This window comes from Aquarana catesbeiana, linkage group LG13 (genome assembly GCF_042186555.1).
Source record: "Aquarana catesbeiana isolate 2022-GZ linkage group LG13, ASM4218655v1, whole genome shotgun sequence".
NCBI classification, from domain to species: domain Eukaryota; kingdom Metazoa; phylum Chordata; class Amphibia; order Anura; family Ranidae; genus Aquarana; species Aquarana catesbeiana.
In genome coordinates this window covers 44725434-44743449 of record NC_133336.1, presented here as the reverse complement: position 1 = coordinate 44743449, position 18016 = coordinate 44725434, and the positions used below count along the sequence as shown (strand labels likewise).

Below are 18016 nucleotides of genomic sequence, written 5' to 3'. Positions count from 1 at the left end.
CACCAGCTGGATTTCCCATGTTGAGATGGATTACAGGCTACTTTTTGCTTGCTTTGTGGTAAGCGCAAAATCTGTGTGGTGGCGGATCACTGAGTGGGGTGTCTTTTCCATCGTCACCACCGAGTTTTATTGTGTTCATCTATGGGCTTTCCTCTGGGACTGTTTCTGCTAACATCATATATAAGGATTCCCATGTAATCTTATGGACACTACTGTTTGATTCACATTTATATGTATGGACATTCTGATTATTATTATGGTTTATGAATTTCCCAAGAGTATTCTTGAGATATGATTGCATGATCATTTCATTAGTATTTTTTAGGTAATTCAGCGCGTTTTTTTATTTTTATTTTTAACCCTAGTTGAAACCCTCCCTTACTCTATCCAAAATGAGAAAAAAAAAAAGTTTTGCTTTTAGTTCTACATTAAGCACAGAAGCTTTTACGCATAAAAAGAACCATAGCAGGTGAGGAGTTAGACCTTCTGTATTGGATAACCCCAATTTAATTTGTATGTAATTTTCTGGAAGATATGATACATACCGAACGCCAAACATGTTGGACATACTGTTGTAAAACCAGTCCTTTGGGTATTTTGGAGACATCAGAAATTCCTACAATAAGGTATAAAAAAGATATCTTAGCGCTTTGCTTTCTTTTCCTGCACATTGTTCCAACAGTATCCCTTGTGAAATATACATGCTTCACCCTGACAACTCCATTCTATTTAGCCTGGCAAAATTTCTCTACAGAATTCTCAATTTCCTGGACACATGTGCATTCTAACTGACATTTTGCACGCTATTTAATCACCTATTGCCCAAATCTATGGCATGTACTGTGCTGCAAAATGATGCTACCAGAGTTTTGTAGTGTACCTAAGCTCAAGAACAAAAAAAATGTAGCAGCTTACTGGTTCTTAGATGTGGTGGCTGCATTTGTTTTTTTGTTTTTTTTTGTGTATTTATCCCTTTTTCACACCTTCTGTCTGTTAGGACTATCTCTTCTTATCTCCATAGCATATCTCTACAGCATAGTGTGGAGTGTTCTGTAGTCAACTGTGATAACTGGGAGCAATGCTAACTTCCCCCTCAATGTCCTGAGATCAGTCGGGTGCAGTCCGCTCACTCTCTGCTGCAGTCAATAATTCAAAAAAACAGGCAGCACAAAACAATCATTTTACTCCAAGGAAGGTTTATTGCAATGAAAACACACCACTCACTCCCACTCAAAGCCACGCCCCCAGTGCTTTTCACCCAGCGTTGTGTTTTTTTCACTTATATCAAAATTATGTATTTAGCGGTTTGCTTGAAGTTCCATTCTAACCTACACATATATTCATTATTTATTTTTATCAATTTACCAAAAAAAAAAATCGAAATTGAATCAACATTTGGTGTGACCACCCTTTGGCTTAGAACCAGCATCAATTCTTCTAGCTACACTTGTACACAGTTTTTGAAGGAGCTTAGTAGGTTGATTGTTCCAAACATTTTGGAGAGCTAACCACAGATCTTCTGTGGATGTAGGCTGCCTCAAATCGTTCTGTCTCTTTATGTAATCCCAGACAGACACAATGATGTTGAGATCAGGGCTCTGTGGGGTCCAAACCATCACTTCCAGGACTCCTTGTTCTTCTTTACGCTGAAGATAGTCCTTAATGACATTAGCTGTATGTTTGGGGTCACTGTCCTGCTGCAGAATAAATTTGGGGCCAATCACACGCCTCCCTAATGGTATGGCATGATAAAAAAGTATCTGCCTGTATCTTTCAGAATTGAGGACACCATTGATTGGGTAACACTGAGGACCATAGACGCGGTGGTCAGCAAAGGAAACTTAATGCAGCAGATTAAAGGCACATCATGCTTATCTGCCTTTGGAAGGTGTCCTGCAGTGCCATCAACAAAAAACTGGTGAAAAAACAGTGGTATCCATGCATGCCTATCTACCGTCCGGAGAAGTCTGGTCAGAAGTGGTTTTCATAGAAGAATTGCAGCAAAAAATCCATATCTCAGACGTGGAAACAAGCGACTCAACTATAAATAAGTTTATCTTGGTCTCATCAGACCACAGGACATGGTTCCAGTAATCCATGTCCTTAGTCTGCTTGTCTTCAGGAATCTGTTTGCAGGCTTTCTTGTGCATTATGTTTAGAAAAGGCTTCCTTCTGGGATGACAGCCATGCAGACCAATTTGATGCGGTGTGTGACGTATGGTCTGAGCACTGACAGGCTGACCCCCCACCCCTTCAACCTCTGCAGCAATGCTGGCAGCACTCATACGTCTATTTCCCAAAGACAACCTCTGGATATGACGCTGAGCACATGCACTCAACTTCTTCTTTGGTTGGCCATGGTGAGGCTGTTCTGAATGGAACCTGTCCTGTTAAACTGCTGTATGGTCTTGGCCACCGTGCTGCAGCTCAGTTTCAGCGTCTCCGCAATATTCTTATAGCCTAGGCCATCTTTATTCAGAGCAACAATTCTTTTTTTCAGATCCTCAGAGAGTTCTTTGCCATGAGGTGCCATGTTGAACTTCCAGTGACCAGTATGAGAGAGTGAGAGCGATAACACCAAATTTAACACACCTGCTCCCCATTCACACTTGAGACCTTGTAACACTAACAAGTCACACGACACCGGGGAGGGAAAATGGCTAATTGGCCCCAATTTGGACATTTTCACTTAGGGGTGTACTCACTTTTGTTGCCAGCAGTTTAGACATTAATGGCTGTGTGTTGAGTTATTTAAGGGGACAAAAATGTACACTGTTATACAAGCTGTACACTCACTACTTTACATGCTAGCAAAGTGTAATTTCTTCAGTGTTGTCACATGAAAAGATATAATAAAATATTTACACAAATGTGAGGGGTGTACTCACTTTTGTGAGATACTGTATATAGTGAAGCAAAATCTGTAATCACATCCAAACATTTAGGGGTCTCTTTATCAATGTTTTAACCCAAGATGCACACAAGTTTCTTTAAAGATTTAAACATTTTTTTCTGATTGAATATTTTTTTAAAAAATGTGTGACTCTTGGGTGATCAACGTGTGAATCTTGGGTGAATACAAATGCATAGATAGACCCCCTTACCTTAAACGGGTCAAATTTTACTACAGCTAATGATGACATATCTTATGCTTACTCTAATGAGTCAACTGGTTCATTGAAGGGTCAGAGATGGTGCAGAGATGGAGATATTCTTACCTTTACTGCTTCTGGGCTGACAACTAAAATCACCACACTATGGAAAAAATTCAACCGTAAAACTGGGCCATATTTCTGGACCCTGTAAAAAAAGACAAAGTATAAACACAGGTACTCTTATTTGTCCTTTATTGTTCAGAACAAGAACTGTGCACTGCATTGTAGTGGGTGGGAGCCTCCTCCATGCTGGGCACCTGACCCTTTGTGTGACACCCTTTTTATCTTATGCACGCTTCATATTCTTTTAGAAATGTGTGGCTATCACCAGCGCTCCAGAGTGGCTCCAAGAAGACCTTTTTTGCCACAATGCAATGTTTCAAAACCATACTAGGACCCTTCATCAAGATAACAGTCCCTGTTGAAGTGCTGGTGATATCCAATTTTTTCTGAACTGAGTAATAGCGACATTTGTTCATTTGTACCTTAGCACCCCTTCCATCCAGTTCTCTACACTGTAAGATGTGTGCCAAGTGTCCCCAAAGCTGGTCAGATACTAGTAGAATTTTGTTAGAGAGTTTTCATTTTAGAATGTTCTTTTCGTTTTTTAGTGGTTAATGAGCTCAAATCAACATTTTTTTTTAACAACAGTGACAAGAAAATTGAAAGAAGACGGATGGAAAAGTGTTCTTGAACAAACAAAATTCCAACTGTGAATGTGGTTTTTGTTTTGGAAAAAGCATACATATTGTAATGTGCATGTTCTAGGCACAAAAGAAACCAGTTTTCTATGTCTAGGATTCCATTCAAGTAGCAGATCTGGACACATTTTCAAAGACCTTTGAACAAAATTAGTTGATGATGACTTAATGATGGAAGATCAAATGCTTTGACCAATGATTTTTCGGAATTTCTTTTAAACGTTCAAACAAAATTTGACTAGTGCATGGCCAGCTAGTCTCACTCCTGTTCTTTTGGGCTCCTAAGAAGCTAAAACTGCTCTCAACCATTAAAAATGGCCATAGATGGCCATAGATGACTTAAATTTTGAATGAAAATTCTTAGGAAAAGAATGATTTAAGAAAGTTTGTTAGTTCTTGTAATTAGTGAGGTCATTTTGACATTTGCTTTTGACCGCAGTGATGATAAAATGTGATGGATCAGAATAGAAAAAATTTCTTTAAAGGAGTTGTAAAGGTAGAAGGTTTTTTATCTTAATGCATTCTATGCATTAAGATAAAAAAACCTTTTGTGTGTAGCAGCTTCCCCAGCACCTCCCTAATTACGTACCTGAGCCCCATCTCTCTCCAGTGATGTCCACGAATGTCTAAGCCGTCCAGGGCACTCCTCCTGATTGGCTGAGACACAGCAGCGGTGCTATGGCTCCCATGGCTGTCAATCAAAGTCAGTCAGCCAATCAGGGGCGAGAGGGGGCAGGGCCGGGTCGGGGGTCTGTGTCTTTTTTTTAAATTCCTTTATTGTTGACACACTGAAGGCATAGAAATACAGTCTAGGTTACAGTATGTTACATATTCCATAAAAAAACATACTTTTGAATCACATAAAATATGACTGTAGACCAAAATCCAAGTTATTAATCCAACAAATATGGTAGCATAGATAAGTTCTAGCCAAAAGTATGTCTGTTCCATACAGAATATAAAATATCAAGGTTGCCTACCACGGGCTTCCTTGCATAAAGCTTAATTGGTATATGAACAGTTTTGATATATATAATAATATTTAAACCTTCAAAGACAGATATGTCTATTGCTATACAGATGAGTGTTACCTGCTCATCTTAAGTAATGTCATTTACATTGTATTCGTTATCGCCGTCCACTACGGCTGCTTAGTGAGCAGATCGAAACACAAAAGATTAAAGAAAAGAAGAGATTAGAAAGTGAAAAGAAAAGCGGAGTAGGAAGGGGGGAGGGGGAGGCATGAAAAGAGTGGGAAGAGGGCAAATAAGAGGGGGTTATATAGGAATGGCTGTGACACCGCCCCCCACCCGATCCCACCTGTCACACCCCAGAGGGGTGTATACAGATATCTGTGTTAATGGGGTTGCATCTCAGGTAGGCGAGGATTGTGTCTGTACCAAGTCCTGTAGATAAGCGTCTGTACCGACAAAATATCTCCAGGGCCTCCATTTGTCCATAAATTGTTCCTCTTTGTTTTGTAGAGTTGCCGTCAGTTCCTCCATACGTAAAATACAGTTAACTTTTGAATACCACAGAACCCTGGTCGGGGGGAGAGGATCACGCCAGAGCGCCGGAATGCATGTTCTAGCAGCGTTTAGGAGTTGCATAGTCAATGTTTTCTTGTACTTTTGAATCGGTCTTGTGGTCAGGTGTAGGAGGCATGCGGCCGGGTTATCTTTGAGATCGACCGAGGTCAGACTTTGAATAGTCGAAGTCACCTCCTCCCAAAAGGGTCTCAGAAGTGGGCACGACCAAAAAACGTGGAGCAAGCTTCCCACTTCCCTGTCACATCTCCAACACCTATCCGACAGCGACGGATTCATTTTATGTAACACGTATGGGACTCTGTACCACCTGGTCAGGATTTTATATCCCGCTTCTTGATATTGGCTCGCAATCGAGGACTTATGTGCCAAGACCAAGACCTTCTCTCTTTGCTGAGTGGAGAACTGGGTCCCCAGATCCCTTTCCCATTTCAGGAGGAACTCTGGAGTTGAGTCCCCTCTCTGACCTGAAAGAAGACTGTACAAGAAAAATAGTGTGTGTCTGATAGGTTCTCCAGACCTGCAGAGGGATTCCAGAGGAGTGTAGCTCCGAGGGACATATGATAGTTCCTGGAGCGTCCTCAGATAGTGCCTAAGTTGGAGAGTGCTGAAGCCGTCTAATGGAGGATCTATGAGTCTGGAGAGTGTGGAGGCAGTTGGGAACTCTCCCCGGGGCCAAATCTCACCTAGAGACTGCTTCTCATTAAACTTTAATTGTCTCAATCTATGACTTGTGAGTCCGGGGGTAAAGTCCGGGTTACCTATAATAGGCGTCATGGGTGAGGGTAAAGGAGATATGTCTGTGGTGCGGAATATTTTCCTCGCCACCGGAAGGGTGGCCCCTATTAGCGGGTGGGATTTCATGTCCGCCGGCGGAGTGGACAAGAGCCACGGTGATGGGAGTAAGGGAATAGAGGAATCTTCAATTTCCATTCCCACCCATTGTTTGGAGTCTCTATTGCAGTGCCAATCGGCTATCCTGGCTAAGTGAACCGCTTGGTAATATCGAAAGATATCCGGGAGACCCACTCCCCCCTTGTCCTTGGGTTTGGTCAGTGTTTGTAATTTCGTTCTGGGGGATTTATGAGACCAGATAAACTCTCTAATGATAGACTGAATTTGCTTAAAGAAAGTAGTTGGTAGCTGGATCGGTAATGTTTGAAGTATATATAAAATCCGGGGAAGGGCTGTCATTTTCAGGGCGTTACAACGCCCAAACCAGGTCAAGGTAAGTCTGTGCCACGTCTGGAGATCTATCTTAAGTCTCTGCAGTAGGGGTGCAAAATTGCTGTTGTATAAATGTGCCAAGTCCGGGGTGATGTCCACCCCCAGATAGCGGATAGATTTCTCCGCCCACCTAAAGGGGAAGGTTTTGCTCATGCTTACCGCTTCCATAGCTGGTAATGTGATGTTTAACACCGCGGACTTGGCACAATTGACTTTGAAATTTGATATTTCCCCATACACCCTAAGAGCTGACAAGATGTTGGGTAAAGTGATACGCGGGTTGGAGACGAAAAAAATCAGATCATCGGCGAAAGCCGCGATTTTGTGATGTCCCGAGGGCTTAGCAATACCGTTACATTAGGGTTCCCACGGATGCTACACATGAACGGCTCGAGGGTGAGAATGAAAATCAGTGGGGACAGGGGGCACCCCTGTCTCGTCCCGTTTGTAATGTCAAAGAATTCCGAACGCCACTCGTTGACCCATACCGCCGCCGAGGGAGTCGAGTACAGAGACGATATCCAGCCTCTCATGTTTGGGCCCATACCGATATGCTCCAGGGTGGCCCGCATAAAATGCCAGGCCACCCTATCGAAAGCCTTCTCTGCGTCCGTGGAGAGGAGCAGAAAAGGCTTCTGGACTGATCTCGCTTCATGGATTAGATTGAGAACTCTGATGGTGTTGTCTCTCGACTCCCTCAGCGGCACAAACCCTGCCTGGTCTAGGTGAACTAGCTGTGGGATATGTGGTAAGATTCTATTGGCGAGGATTTTGGAAAATAATTTCAGATCTACGTTAAGCAACGCAATCGGGCGATAGTTACTGCAATAATTGGGATCTTTCCCCTCTTTTGGGATCAGGGATATAAATGCCCGTAGGGAGTCTACCATGTTAGTACTAGTATTATCCCCCTTTAGTGAGTTGTACGCTTTCAGAAAGTGTGGCGATAAGTTGGGCTCAAAAGTCTGGTAATAGGTCAGAGTGAAGCCATCCGGCCCCGGTGCCTTCCTGGGTTTCATTTGTGCCAGGGCTAGCAATAGTTCTTCCTGGGTAATATCCGCTTCAAAAGCGTCACTTATTTCAGTTGGCAAAGTAGGCATGCCCGAGGCCCTGATGTATTCACCCGCCAACCTCTCCTTCTCCACTAAAGAGCCAACAGGTTCCCCCCTGTGTAAATTGTATAGTTGTTGATAATACTCAACAAATTCACTGGCTATATCCCTAGAGGTATGGACTTTTGCCCCTTGTGAGGTCACTATAGATGGAATGTAGGTGCGTTGTCTCGGAGCCCGTAGAAGTCTGGCCAACATGGTACCTGGCTTATTGGAAAATTCGAACGTAGCTCTTCTAGCCCAAGCCAGATTCTGTAATGTTTTATGGTACAAGAGGTCTTTCAATTCACCCCTGGCCTTCAGTAAAGCCTTGAGGTGTGTTTCGGCCATGGACTTCTTGTGTAGCTGCTCGAGAGACCGCACCTGGGATATCAAGAGGTCGATCTGTTTGGTTCTTTCCCTTTTTTTGGCAGCCCCGATCCTAATTAGTTCCCCTCTTATTACACATTTGTGGGCCTCCCATATTGTCATTGAAGACAGCGATGGGTCTGTGTTTTCTGAAAAATAGTTGGTTAATGTCCTACTTATCTCTGCACGTACTTCCGGGATTTGTAGCAGAGACTCGTTTAGTTTCCATGTAGGGGGTGATCTGAGTTCTGTATCCCAGCACATGGTTACATGCGTGGGAGCATGATCCGATAGGGAAATGTAATCAATTTGGGATGAAGTGACACAGGGGAGATCTTTATGTTGGATCTGGAAGAAGTCTATCCTGGAGTAGGTTCCATGCACCGCCGAGAAGTAGGTGTAATCCCTCTCCTCAGGGTGCATGATCCTCCAGGGATCAACCAACTGAAGGCTAGCCAACTCCTGTTTAAGTTTTTTCAGGTAGGCGAAGGACAAGTGAGACGCTCCTCTCGAAACGTCAAGGAGCGGCTCCGGGGCAAAGTTAAAGTCACCGCCCATCAGGAACAGACCCTCCCGGAACTCTAGGATCAGGGGAGTGAGTGTTCGCAAGAAGGACAAGTGGTCAGAATTAGGGAAATAGACATTGACCAGAGTCACAGTGGTACTCCTAATTTTGCCTTTCAAGAGCAGGTACCGCCCCAGTGGGTCCGCTCTCTTTTCTAGCAGCGTCCACGGTACAGATCTGGCTATCAATATGCTAACCCCCTTAGATTTCGACAAGGGGGAGGGAGCATGGTATGCGTTGGGGAAATCCCTGTTGCAAAGTCTGGGAACTGCCGACTGTTTGAAATGCGTTTCCTGAATAAACGCCACCTGTGAGCGTGTTTTTTTCAGGTCAGAGAGGAGTCTGGAGCGTTTTTCCGGTGTCGCCAGACCCCTAACATTGAGAGAGGTAAATTTTATCTCACCTTGCGTACGTGAACCCGAGGGGATACCCAGGGGGGCCATGTCGCCCACCAATAACAAACCGAAAATACAAAAATAAAGAAAATGATCTGAGAGGTATAAAGCTTGGGGTGAGGGGGGGGGGTCACAGTCAGGGGGCGAAAAGGAGTAGAGAAAGGAGAAGAGAAGGGGGGGAGGGTAGAAGTGGAGGGGAGGACCGGGAGAGAAAGGAAAAAGTAAAGAAGCAAAGCTAGGAGATGAAAAAGAACAATACTAAGAAGGATAAATGAATTATCCCACTGTTGCTAAACTAAGCCTTGCGCACGTATGCGCTACCTATTAGCGGGTGTGGAAGACTAGACTCTGCGACACAGCGGGAGATGTGTCGACAGGTGAGAACCGGCATATTAAGAGATACCGGACTACTACCGTTATAAATGGAACATAAAAAATAATAAAAATTTCCAAAAACAACTCTATTTGCCATATTGCAGAACCTTCAGGCCGCGTGTATGTAGCCCCCTGTAATGTAGTATATATGAACACAGAGAAATACATACACTAGCTTCCCGTCTGCAACATAGCTATCACAGTGAACTCTGGTATCAAACATCAAAACAGTATTAAGCTATACACAATTCCGTGTCTTGTGGATCAGGGCTCCTTCAGTGCCGCTCTCCCACCCCTTCGACAAAAAATGAGAGAAAAACTGTAAACGGAGGGCAACAAAAAAAAAAAAACGAACAAAAAATGTCTCCGTTAAAAGAGGTGAGTAATGGAGGGGGGGCGCAGCGCGAAGGCCCCAATAGCATTTGGGTCTAAGCAACCATTTTAGGCATTGCCTCCCTGTATCTAGGGGCAAGGCCCCTCAATAGCATATATACAAAATAAGCCCCTTAGACTATCTATGACCCACTCACGGAACCGTGTAGATATATTATAAGATCAGGAAGGATAGTCCAATCAAGACTCTGGTGAAGTGAGGTTGTCTCTCGGAGAAATCCTGGATCTTGAACGCCATTGTCGTCTACTGGGTCTTTGGGGTCTCGGTGATGCAGAACGTGGGTTGTTGAAGGTTATTGGAAAGTCCAGCCAGTTGGGTACAGAGAAACCGGGGATCGCCAAGAATCCGAACAGATCAGGAAGCTGGTCCGGCCATCGCAGTACAAAAGAGTTGTTCCCTTTCAGCACTATCAAATGGAAGGGGTGTCCCCATCTGTATGTGGCACCCGTTGATCTGATTGCTTCAAGTAATGGTCGTAGTTGGCCCCTCATGCGCAGGGTGAGTCGCGATAAATCTGGGAAAAGTTGCACAGACGCCCCATCAAAGTCCAAGGGACCCCGGGACCATGCTCTTTGTAAAATTTCCTCCTTAATTGTGTAATAGTGAACTCTCGCCAATACATCTCTCGGTGCGGGATCATCTCCTCCCCTAGGACCCTGTACACGGTGCACTCGGTCCAGTTCCAGCTCATCTGTAGGTGGTTTGTCCAGCAATCGATTAAATATGGCCACTATCGTGGCTCTGAGATCACCCCCCGATGTGGCTTCAGGTAGGCCTCGCACCCTAATGTTGTTTCTCCTGCTGCGATTTTCGCCATCATCTATGGAAAGCTGCATCAGGATCAAGCGCTTTTTATAATCAACATGAACCTTTTCCATGGCTGACATTCTGGATTCAAGCAGGGAAGTGGATGTTTCCACCTCAGATACCCTAGAGTCCACCGTATCTATCCTCTGCTTAAGGTCATGGATTTCTTTAGAAAGGGTATTCACAATTATAGCTGCAGAGTCAGAGATATCTTTTTTAGTAGGGAGAAGGGCGATCAGCTCTTTCCAGCCTTCAGGGAGTGCTGGCCCCTGTGTGCTGGCAGTCTGTACAGTTTGCACGAATGAGCAACTATCTAACCCCGGGATTTCTGGGGATAAGATCGGGGAGTCCGGTCTGTTGGGGAGAGACCCGTTACCTTGTGAGGCGCTGGGGGGTCCTTTGCCCGTCTTTTTGAGCGATGCTGTGCCTGCGTTGTTGTTGCGCGGCGGCGCCATCTTGGATTCCTGGGCCTGTAACGGAGTGGCCGAATTCCGCAGGAAATAGGCTGCAATGTCCGCGGTTTTGTTGGCTGCGGGAGATCCCGGGGGTCTGTCCGTCATGGACATGTAGTTGTTTACCCGGTAGGTGTATTAGATCCGGTTCCCGGCCTGAACGAAGCACGGAGCTCCCAGGAGAAGTAGCCTCACAGCGCCATTGCCAAGCCACGCCCCGGGGGTCTGTGTCTGAATGGACATACGGAGATGTGACTTGGCTCCAGTGCCCCCATAGGAAGCTGCTGACTGTGGGGGCACTCGATGGGAGGGAGGAGCCAGGAGCAGCAAAGAGGGACCCGAGAAAGGGAGGAGCCGAGCTGTGCAAAACCAACTGCACAAAGCAGTAAAGTAAGTAAACCAGGTTTGTTATTATTTATTTATTTTTTAAACGAGACTTTACAATCACTTTAATGATTGTAAATGGTTTTCATTCAGTAAAGTCCATTCTTTCCAAAATCAAACGTTAAAAGCAAATAAAATCTTTCAATTGTTCTGAGAATTTTCCTACAAGTTTTGTAGGAGTTTTCCAAAGAATTTCCAAAATTCTATCCAGCTATGGCCAGCTTTAAAGAAGTTGTAAAGGCAAAAGGTTTTTTATCTTAATGCATTCTATGTATTAGGATAAAAACCTTTTATGTTTAGCAGGCCCCCCTGTACCCCCAATACTTACCCTGAGCTCCTTCTCTATCTAGCGATGTCCACGATTCCCTCGGCCATCCAGAACTCTCCCCGATTGGCTGGGGCACAGCCATAGCGCCATTGGCTCTCGGGGCTGTCAATCAAAGTCAGTTAGCCAATCAGGGGAGAGAGGGGGCAGGCCGGGAGCACAGAAGAGGGACCCGAGAAGAGGAGGATCCGGGCTGCTTGGTGCAAAACCACTGCAACAGGGGAGCTAAGAATAACATGTTTGTTGTTTTTTTTTTTTTAAGTCAAGACTTTACAGTCACTTTGAAGTAGTCCTGATGTAAGTAAATTACTGTTGCAAGTACAATCATATATCCAATGAAAGTGTTTGCAAACTGCCTATGTCATCTAGGATTTCATTTGAAGTGGTTCTAAAAGCAAAAGGCTTTTTTACCTTAATGCATTTTCTGCATTAAGGTAAAAAACCTTCCAGTGCCTGTTCACCCAACCCTGTCCCTAAACCCCTACCTGAGTCCTCTCTCGATCTAGCAATGTCCCCTGTGCAGCAGTGCTGCTTTCTCTTCCTCTTCTCACAGGACACACTGAGAGTAGTGGGAGGCAATGGCTCCTGTTGCTGTCATATCCTGTGAGGAGAAAGCAGGGGTGTGTGGTCAAGCCATGCTATGTGTCTATGAATCCACACAACCCTACTTGTGAGCCCACTAGCACAAGTGCCCCCTCAGCATACGGCTTGCTGAGGGGGTACTCGGAGAAAAGAAGGCATCTACAGTGAAATATGGGACCACCAAAGAAGAGGTATGGGACTGCTCCGTGCCATACCATGGGACAGAGCAAGTGGGTATCCTATTCATTATTAAATTTTTTTTTTCAAAATGTTTTTATTGAATTTAGAAAAGGGTAAGATGTACACAGAAAGCCTGTTGGGCATACGCAGGCTTGAGAAAACACAAGACAAAAGGCAACAATAAAACAAACACATAAAACTTAAAAGTTGGCAACCAAGGCCCAAGGTCACCCCCCCCTCAGACTGGGCAGCTCCCCAAAAAGGCACACTCTCTCACTCCAGCTCTTCCACCCTACAACTCCTCCCCAGCTGGTCTGACCCTAGATATTTATGGAGGCCTGCCCCCTGCCAATCCAGGTTGGGGATTGGTCAGGGCTCCCTAAAACACCACAGGCAGCTCCACCTCTCCTCTCCTCTTCTCTTTACAGAACTTTCCAGCAAACTCTAGAAAGAAGAGGGAGGTCTCAGTGATGCTGCCTGTGAGTCACCAGCTGAACCCTGAGCAACTCTAAATTTGCCTGTCCTACAAAAAATCCTACCTCTAGCACCTACCTACCTAGAGGGTGCTACATATTTATTATTTTAATGGAAAAAAAAAAGATTTACAACTGTTTTTTTAAGTAGCAGGTCTGGACAACATGTTTTAAGACCTTTGAACAAAATTAGTTGACTCAACAACGGAAGATTAAATCTCACTATTGTACAAAAAGAAAACATGGTAGATATCGGGAATCCCACTAGTTAAATGACATGGTGGTGCTATCCACAGTATGACTGGATGGGTGGCACCAAAAATAAGTACCAAAAAGGAAAACAGAAAAGAGACTAGGACACCACAAAAGCTACCATCCAAAAGATATGTTTATTAATAAAGTCATAGCAAAAGTTACATGTCAAAAAATAAAAATTATGCTAGTGCCCTCTGGACCCAATCTGACCCTCCCCGTAACCCCCCACAAAACCACCCACCTGCAATTACTCCCGCACCCCTCCACACTCTTCAGGACCCCCCCCCAGGCATGTACTGGCCATTGGGACTACAGGGAGTTTCCCGGTGGGCCGATGGCTCAGTGGGCCGATTTCAGTGACAGTGGACCGCTGCCTCCCTCCGGTCCTCTGTCCCCCCCCCCCCCCGCAGTGCTCACCTCCTCTCCCTGGCTAGTTATGCAGCGCGCCTGAATACAGACATGATGCTCAGGAGTCAACACTGAGAAGCTCATCATACGATCTGGAAGGAGGGCGGCCTCACTTTCCTGCCTAATCTTGTCCCATTGGGGGGGGGGCGCCAAACTGATTCTTTGCCCCAGGTGAAATAATGTCTAGCTTCCCCACTGGTACTGCCTATAAGAGAAATAATGTAGAACGGCTAATGGCTAGTGGGGGGGAGGGGGCTTGGGTGGCAAGCCGTCATGGGAGAGACCTGTCAAAGTGGGCCAGTCTGGATGAAGTCCAGGGCCAAATTTTTGTCCCAGTCCAGCCCTGCCCCCCCCCCACCTTTCAACCCCCCTCTCCCTCCTCCCAAAGGGGCCCAAATAGAACCTAATAGAAGACGCGCAAAGACAGTGGACGTTCCAAGTAGGGAGATTTGGCTGAATAGCCAACAACACCACAACGGGTAGAGTGTAATCACTCAAAGGTTCTTCACTCGAGACATCCACTGGTGAAAGGCAAAAAAAAAGGAGGGCCCTCAGCAAGGGTACCTAGCACTAGAGGATGGCCAGCCCAGAAATTACAGATGGCCTGTAAACTGCTGGGGGACCTAGCCAGTGTCCCAGCAAGAGGGTGTCCACTAGCATAGGTTTATGAAATAAAAGTAGACAACACAGTAGATCCTCAGTGGTTGGCCAACCATCTGCAGATGGAAATAAACTCAATGTGAAGGACCTATAGACTACTACATGAGAGTATGAGAAAATCTCTCTAATATGTGGGTGCTACCCAAAAGTATGCTGACCAGTCCATATAGTCCACGATCATATGCACAGGGCTTTTTTTCAGGGGGAACTTGGTGGAACTCAGTTCCATCGCCTCTGGCTCAGACCCTTTGGTGCCTGCTCACCACAATCACTTGTAAAAACAGAAGTCTGGTTTCTGTGTTTACAAGTGACAGCTCTGCACTCTGTATGTAATGCAATTCTGGTATTTAATGCCCCTGTAAGACCCTCCTACTGTTTTTGTGAAATTTGACTGAACACACCCACTATTTGATGTAATTTGGGGGGGGGGTGTAGGGGGAGGGGTTTTGTTGGGCCGTGGCTAAGTTCCAGCACCTATTGTTTGAGGAAAAAAGCCCTGCATATGCATGCATGCAAAGTGACAGATATACAGTGCCTTGAAAAAGTATTCATACCCCTTGAAATTGTTCACATTTTGTCATGTTACAACCAAAAATGTAAATGTATTTTATTGGGATTTTGTGTGATAGACCAGTGTTTCTCAACTCCAGTCCTCAAGGCGCCCCAACAGGTCATGTTTTCAGGATTTCCATTATTTTGCACAGGTGATTTGATCAGTTTTACTTCCTTAGTAATTACCACAGCCGTTACATCTGAGGGAAATCCTGAAAACATGACCTGTTGGGGCGCCTTGACGGCTTGAGTTGAGAAACACTGTGATAGACCAACACAAAGTGGCACATAATTGTGAAGTGGAAGGAAAATGATAAATGGCTTTCAATTTTTTTTTACAAATAAAAACCTGAAAAGTGTAGCCTGCATTTGTATTCAGCCCCCCTGAGTCAATACTTTGTAGAACCACCTTTCACTGCAATTACAGCTGCAAGTCTTTTTAGGTATGAATCTACCAGCTTTACACATCTAGAGAGTGACATTTTTGCCCATTCTTCTTTGCAAAGTAGCTCAAGCTCTGTCAGATTGTATGGAGAGCATCTGTGAACAGCAATTTTCAAGTCTTGCCACAGATTCTCAATTGGATTTAGGTCTGGACTTTGACTGGGCCATTCTAACACATGCATATGCTTTGATCTAAATAATTCCATTGTAGCTCTGGCTGTATGTTTAGGGTCATTGCCCTGCTGGAAGGTGAACCTTTCAAAAGAATTTTGATCCATCCAAAAAATTTACGAATAATCGAGGAATTCATCGTTAATTTCCGCAGCCCTACCTTTAATAAAACAAATACACTACAAATTACACTCATATAACAATATACATCAGAGTCCTAACATACTCCAGCAGCATGGCAGAGCAGGTCTAGATGGAGGTGCTCTCTATCTTCTGAATGCTGGGCGCAGCCTGCCCTGGATCAGCACCATGCATTGCCATTATGCGGGTGGGACATTGTGTGTTCCAGCTCTAGAACTTCATTGATTGTTATGGTGCCTGTGGCTGGCCCACACCATGGCAGCGCATTATACTGATTCAGGGCAGACCGCATCATGTGTTCATGGCATCCCAGGGGAACCAGAAAAGGCTGCTTTATTATATCCATATTAGCAAGATGGCAAATGTAATCACTTTTTTCATAATCTCAAATAAATCTGTTGCCTTTGCTATTTTTTTTCCCATATGTCACGCCTCCCCAGTATAATGTAAGATAAATTATTGCTTATGTGAAACTTATGATAAACTTACCACTCAAAAAACAAGTCATACACAAGCTCATTTTTCTTCATGTGCTTCAATGTTGTGGTAGCATGTCCAAAGAGGAAGCTAAAAGTGAAAATAATTTCCTATGAATGATACAGCAGATTGTGTTTTGTACGCACATATTTTTAGTTATAATTGCAGTGTTTAACCACTTAAAGCGGTAGTAAACCCGCTGACACTTTTTTTGTTTTTTATACACCTGTAAGGTAAAAGGCATTATGAGCTAGTATGCACCGCATACCATCTCATTATGAAATACTTACCTTAGAACGAGGCATCAGTATCTCACTTGGTCCACGCCGAGGTAGCTGACATGTTGCCTCGGCGTGTCTTTCGGGTATCGTGGCTCCAGCGCTGTGAGTGGCTGGAGCCGCGATGTCGTCACTTCCGCGCATGCGCGCGGGAGACTTCTTTCCGGCAAGGTCCGGCATCTGCCGGGCTTTCAGCTGAGAATCTCCTGTGCGCATGCACCTCTGCAGTCGGCGGCTCATTGCAAGGGGAATATCTCGTAAACTGTACAGCCTTATTATAGGCTTACCTGTAGGTAAAAGTTAAAAATTTGACTATACAACCGCTTTAAGGGCCGAGCCTCTTTTTGAGATTTGTTGTTTACAAGTTAAAAACTGTTTTTTTTTGCTAGAAAATTACTTAGAACCCCCAAACATCATACATTTTTTTTCCTAACACCGTAGAGAATAAAATGGCGGTCGTTGCAATACTTTCTGTCAAAACGTATTTGCGCAGCGGTCTTACAAGCGCACTTTTTTTGGAAAAAATACACTTTTTTGAATTAAAAAAATAAGACAACAGTAAAGTTAGCCTAATTTTTTTTATATTGTGAAAGATAACGTTACACCGAGTAAATTGATACCCAACATGTCACGCTTCAAAATTGCGCCCGCTCGTGGAATGGCGACAAACTTTTACCCTTAAAAGTCTCCATAGGCGACGTTTAAAAAATTCTACAGGTTGCATGTTTTGAGTTACAGAGGAGGTCTAGGGCTAGAATTATTGCTTTCACTCTACTGATCAGGACGATACCTCACATGTATGGTTTGAACACCGTTTTCATATGCGGGTGCTACTCACGTATGCGTTCGCTTATGCACGCGCGCTCGGGGGGATGGGGCGCTTTAAAAAAAAAAAATAGTTCTTATTTATTTTACCTTTTATTTTTTATTTTTACACTGTTCTTTTTTAAAAAAAAAATCTATCACTTTTATTCCTATTACAAGGAATGTAAAAAAAAGCATGACAGGACCTCTTAAATATGAGATCTAGGGTCAAAAAGACCTCAGATCTCATATTTACACTAAAATGCAATAAAAAAAAAAAATAATAATAATTTGTCATTAAAAAAAAAAAAAAATGGCCCTTTAAGAGCTATGGGAGGAAGTGCCGTTTTGACGTCGCTTCCGCCCTGCAATGGTATGGAGACGGATAGGGGCCATCTTCCCCCCACTCGTCTCCATGCCAAGAAAGGCACAACATCCGTTTGTCTCCGCCGCTGCCGACATCTCTGGTAAGCGGCGGAGGGCGGCGGAGCGAATCCACCGCAGAGACCACTTTTATCTGAAAGTGGACCGCCGGCCGAAGAAGAGGATACCGGGGTTATGGCAGCTAGATGCTGCCATAACAACAATATTCCTCTTCAAAGTCAGGACGTATATCGGCGTGCGGCGGTCTGGAAGTGGTTAACTTATCTGAAGGACATTTAGGCTGGGTTTACACGGCAGCACGATCCAGCTCACAGCCGGAGTCCGGTGCTTCTCCATTCACCGTTTCAGGTCCATTTTCAGCACAAATTTTTGGCTGAATTCGGACCTAAAACGGACCGGACCAAAAGACACACCGGACTC

At 44.5% G+C, this 18016-nt stretch overlaps 2 protein-coding genes and 1 long non-coding RNA gene across 4 annotated transcripts in view; 1 reads left to right on the top strand and 2 right to left on the bottom strand.

Annotated features, from left to right (window-relative positions):
- LOC141117628 (cholesterol 24-hydroxylase-like) overlaps positions 1 to 18016 on the bottom strand; it is a 170596-nt gene that overhangs the window by 60900 nt on the left and 91680 nt on the right. The window lies entirely within an intron of this gene.
- The window catches only part of LOC141117630 (uncharacterized), a 28001-nt gene that overhangs the window by 248 nt on the left and 9737 nt on the right, over positions 1 to 18016 (top strand). The gene's annotated exons all lie outside the window — the stretch shown is intronic.
- LOC141117627 (cholesterol 24-hydroxylase-like) overlaps positions 1 to 18016 on the bottom strand; it is a 46859-nt gene that overhangs the window by 27983 nt on the left and 860 nt on the right. For both annotated transcript variants that reach the window (XM_073610568.1, XM_073610567.1), the window contains exons 2-4: positions 16143 to 16220; positions 3219 to 3300; positions 546 to 616 (exon numbers count right to left, since the gene is read on the bottom strand). In XM_073610568.1, the coding sequence (XP_073466669.1) occupies positions 546 to 616; positions 3219 to 3300; positions 16143 to 16220 (231 nt within the window). The remainder of the gene's footprint in view (positions 1 to 545; positions 617 to 3218; positions 3301 to 16142; positions 16221 to 18016) is intronic.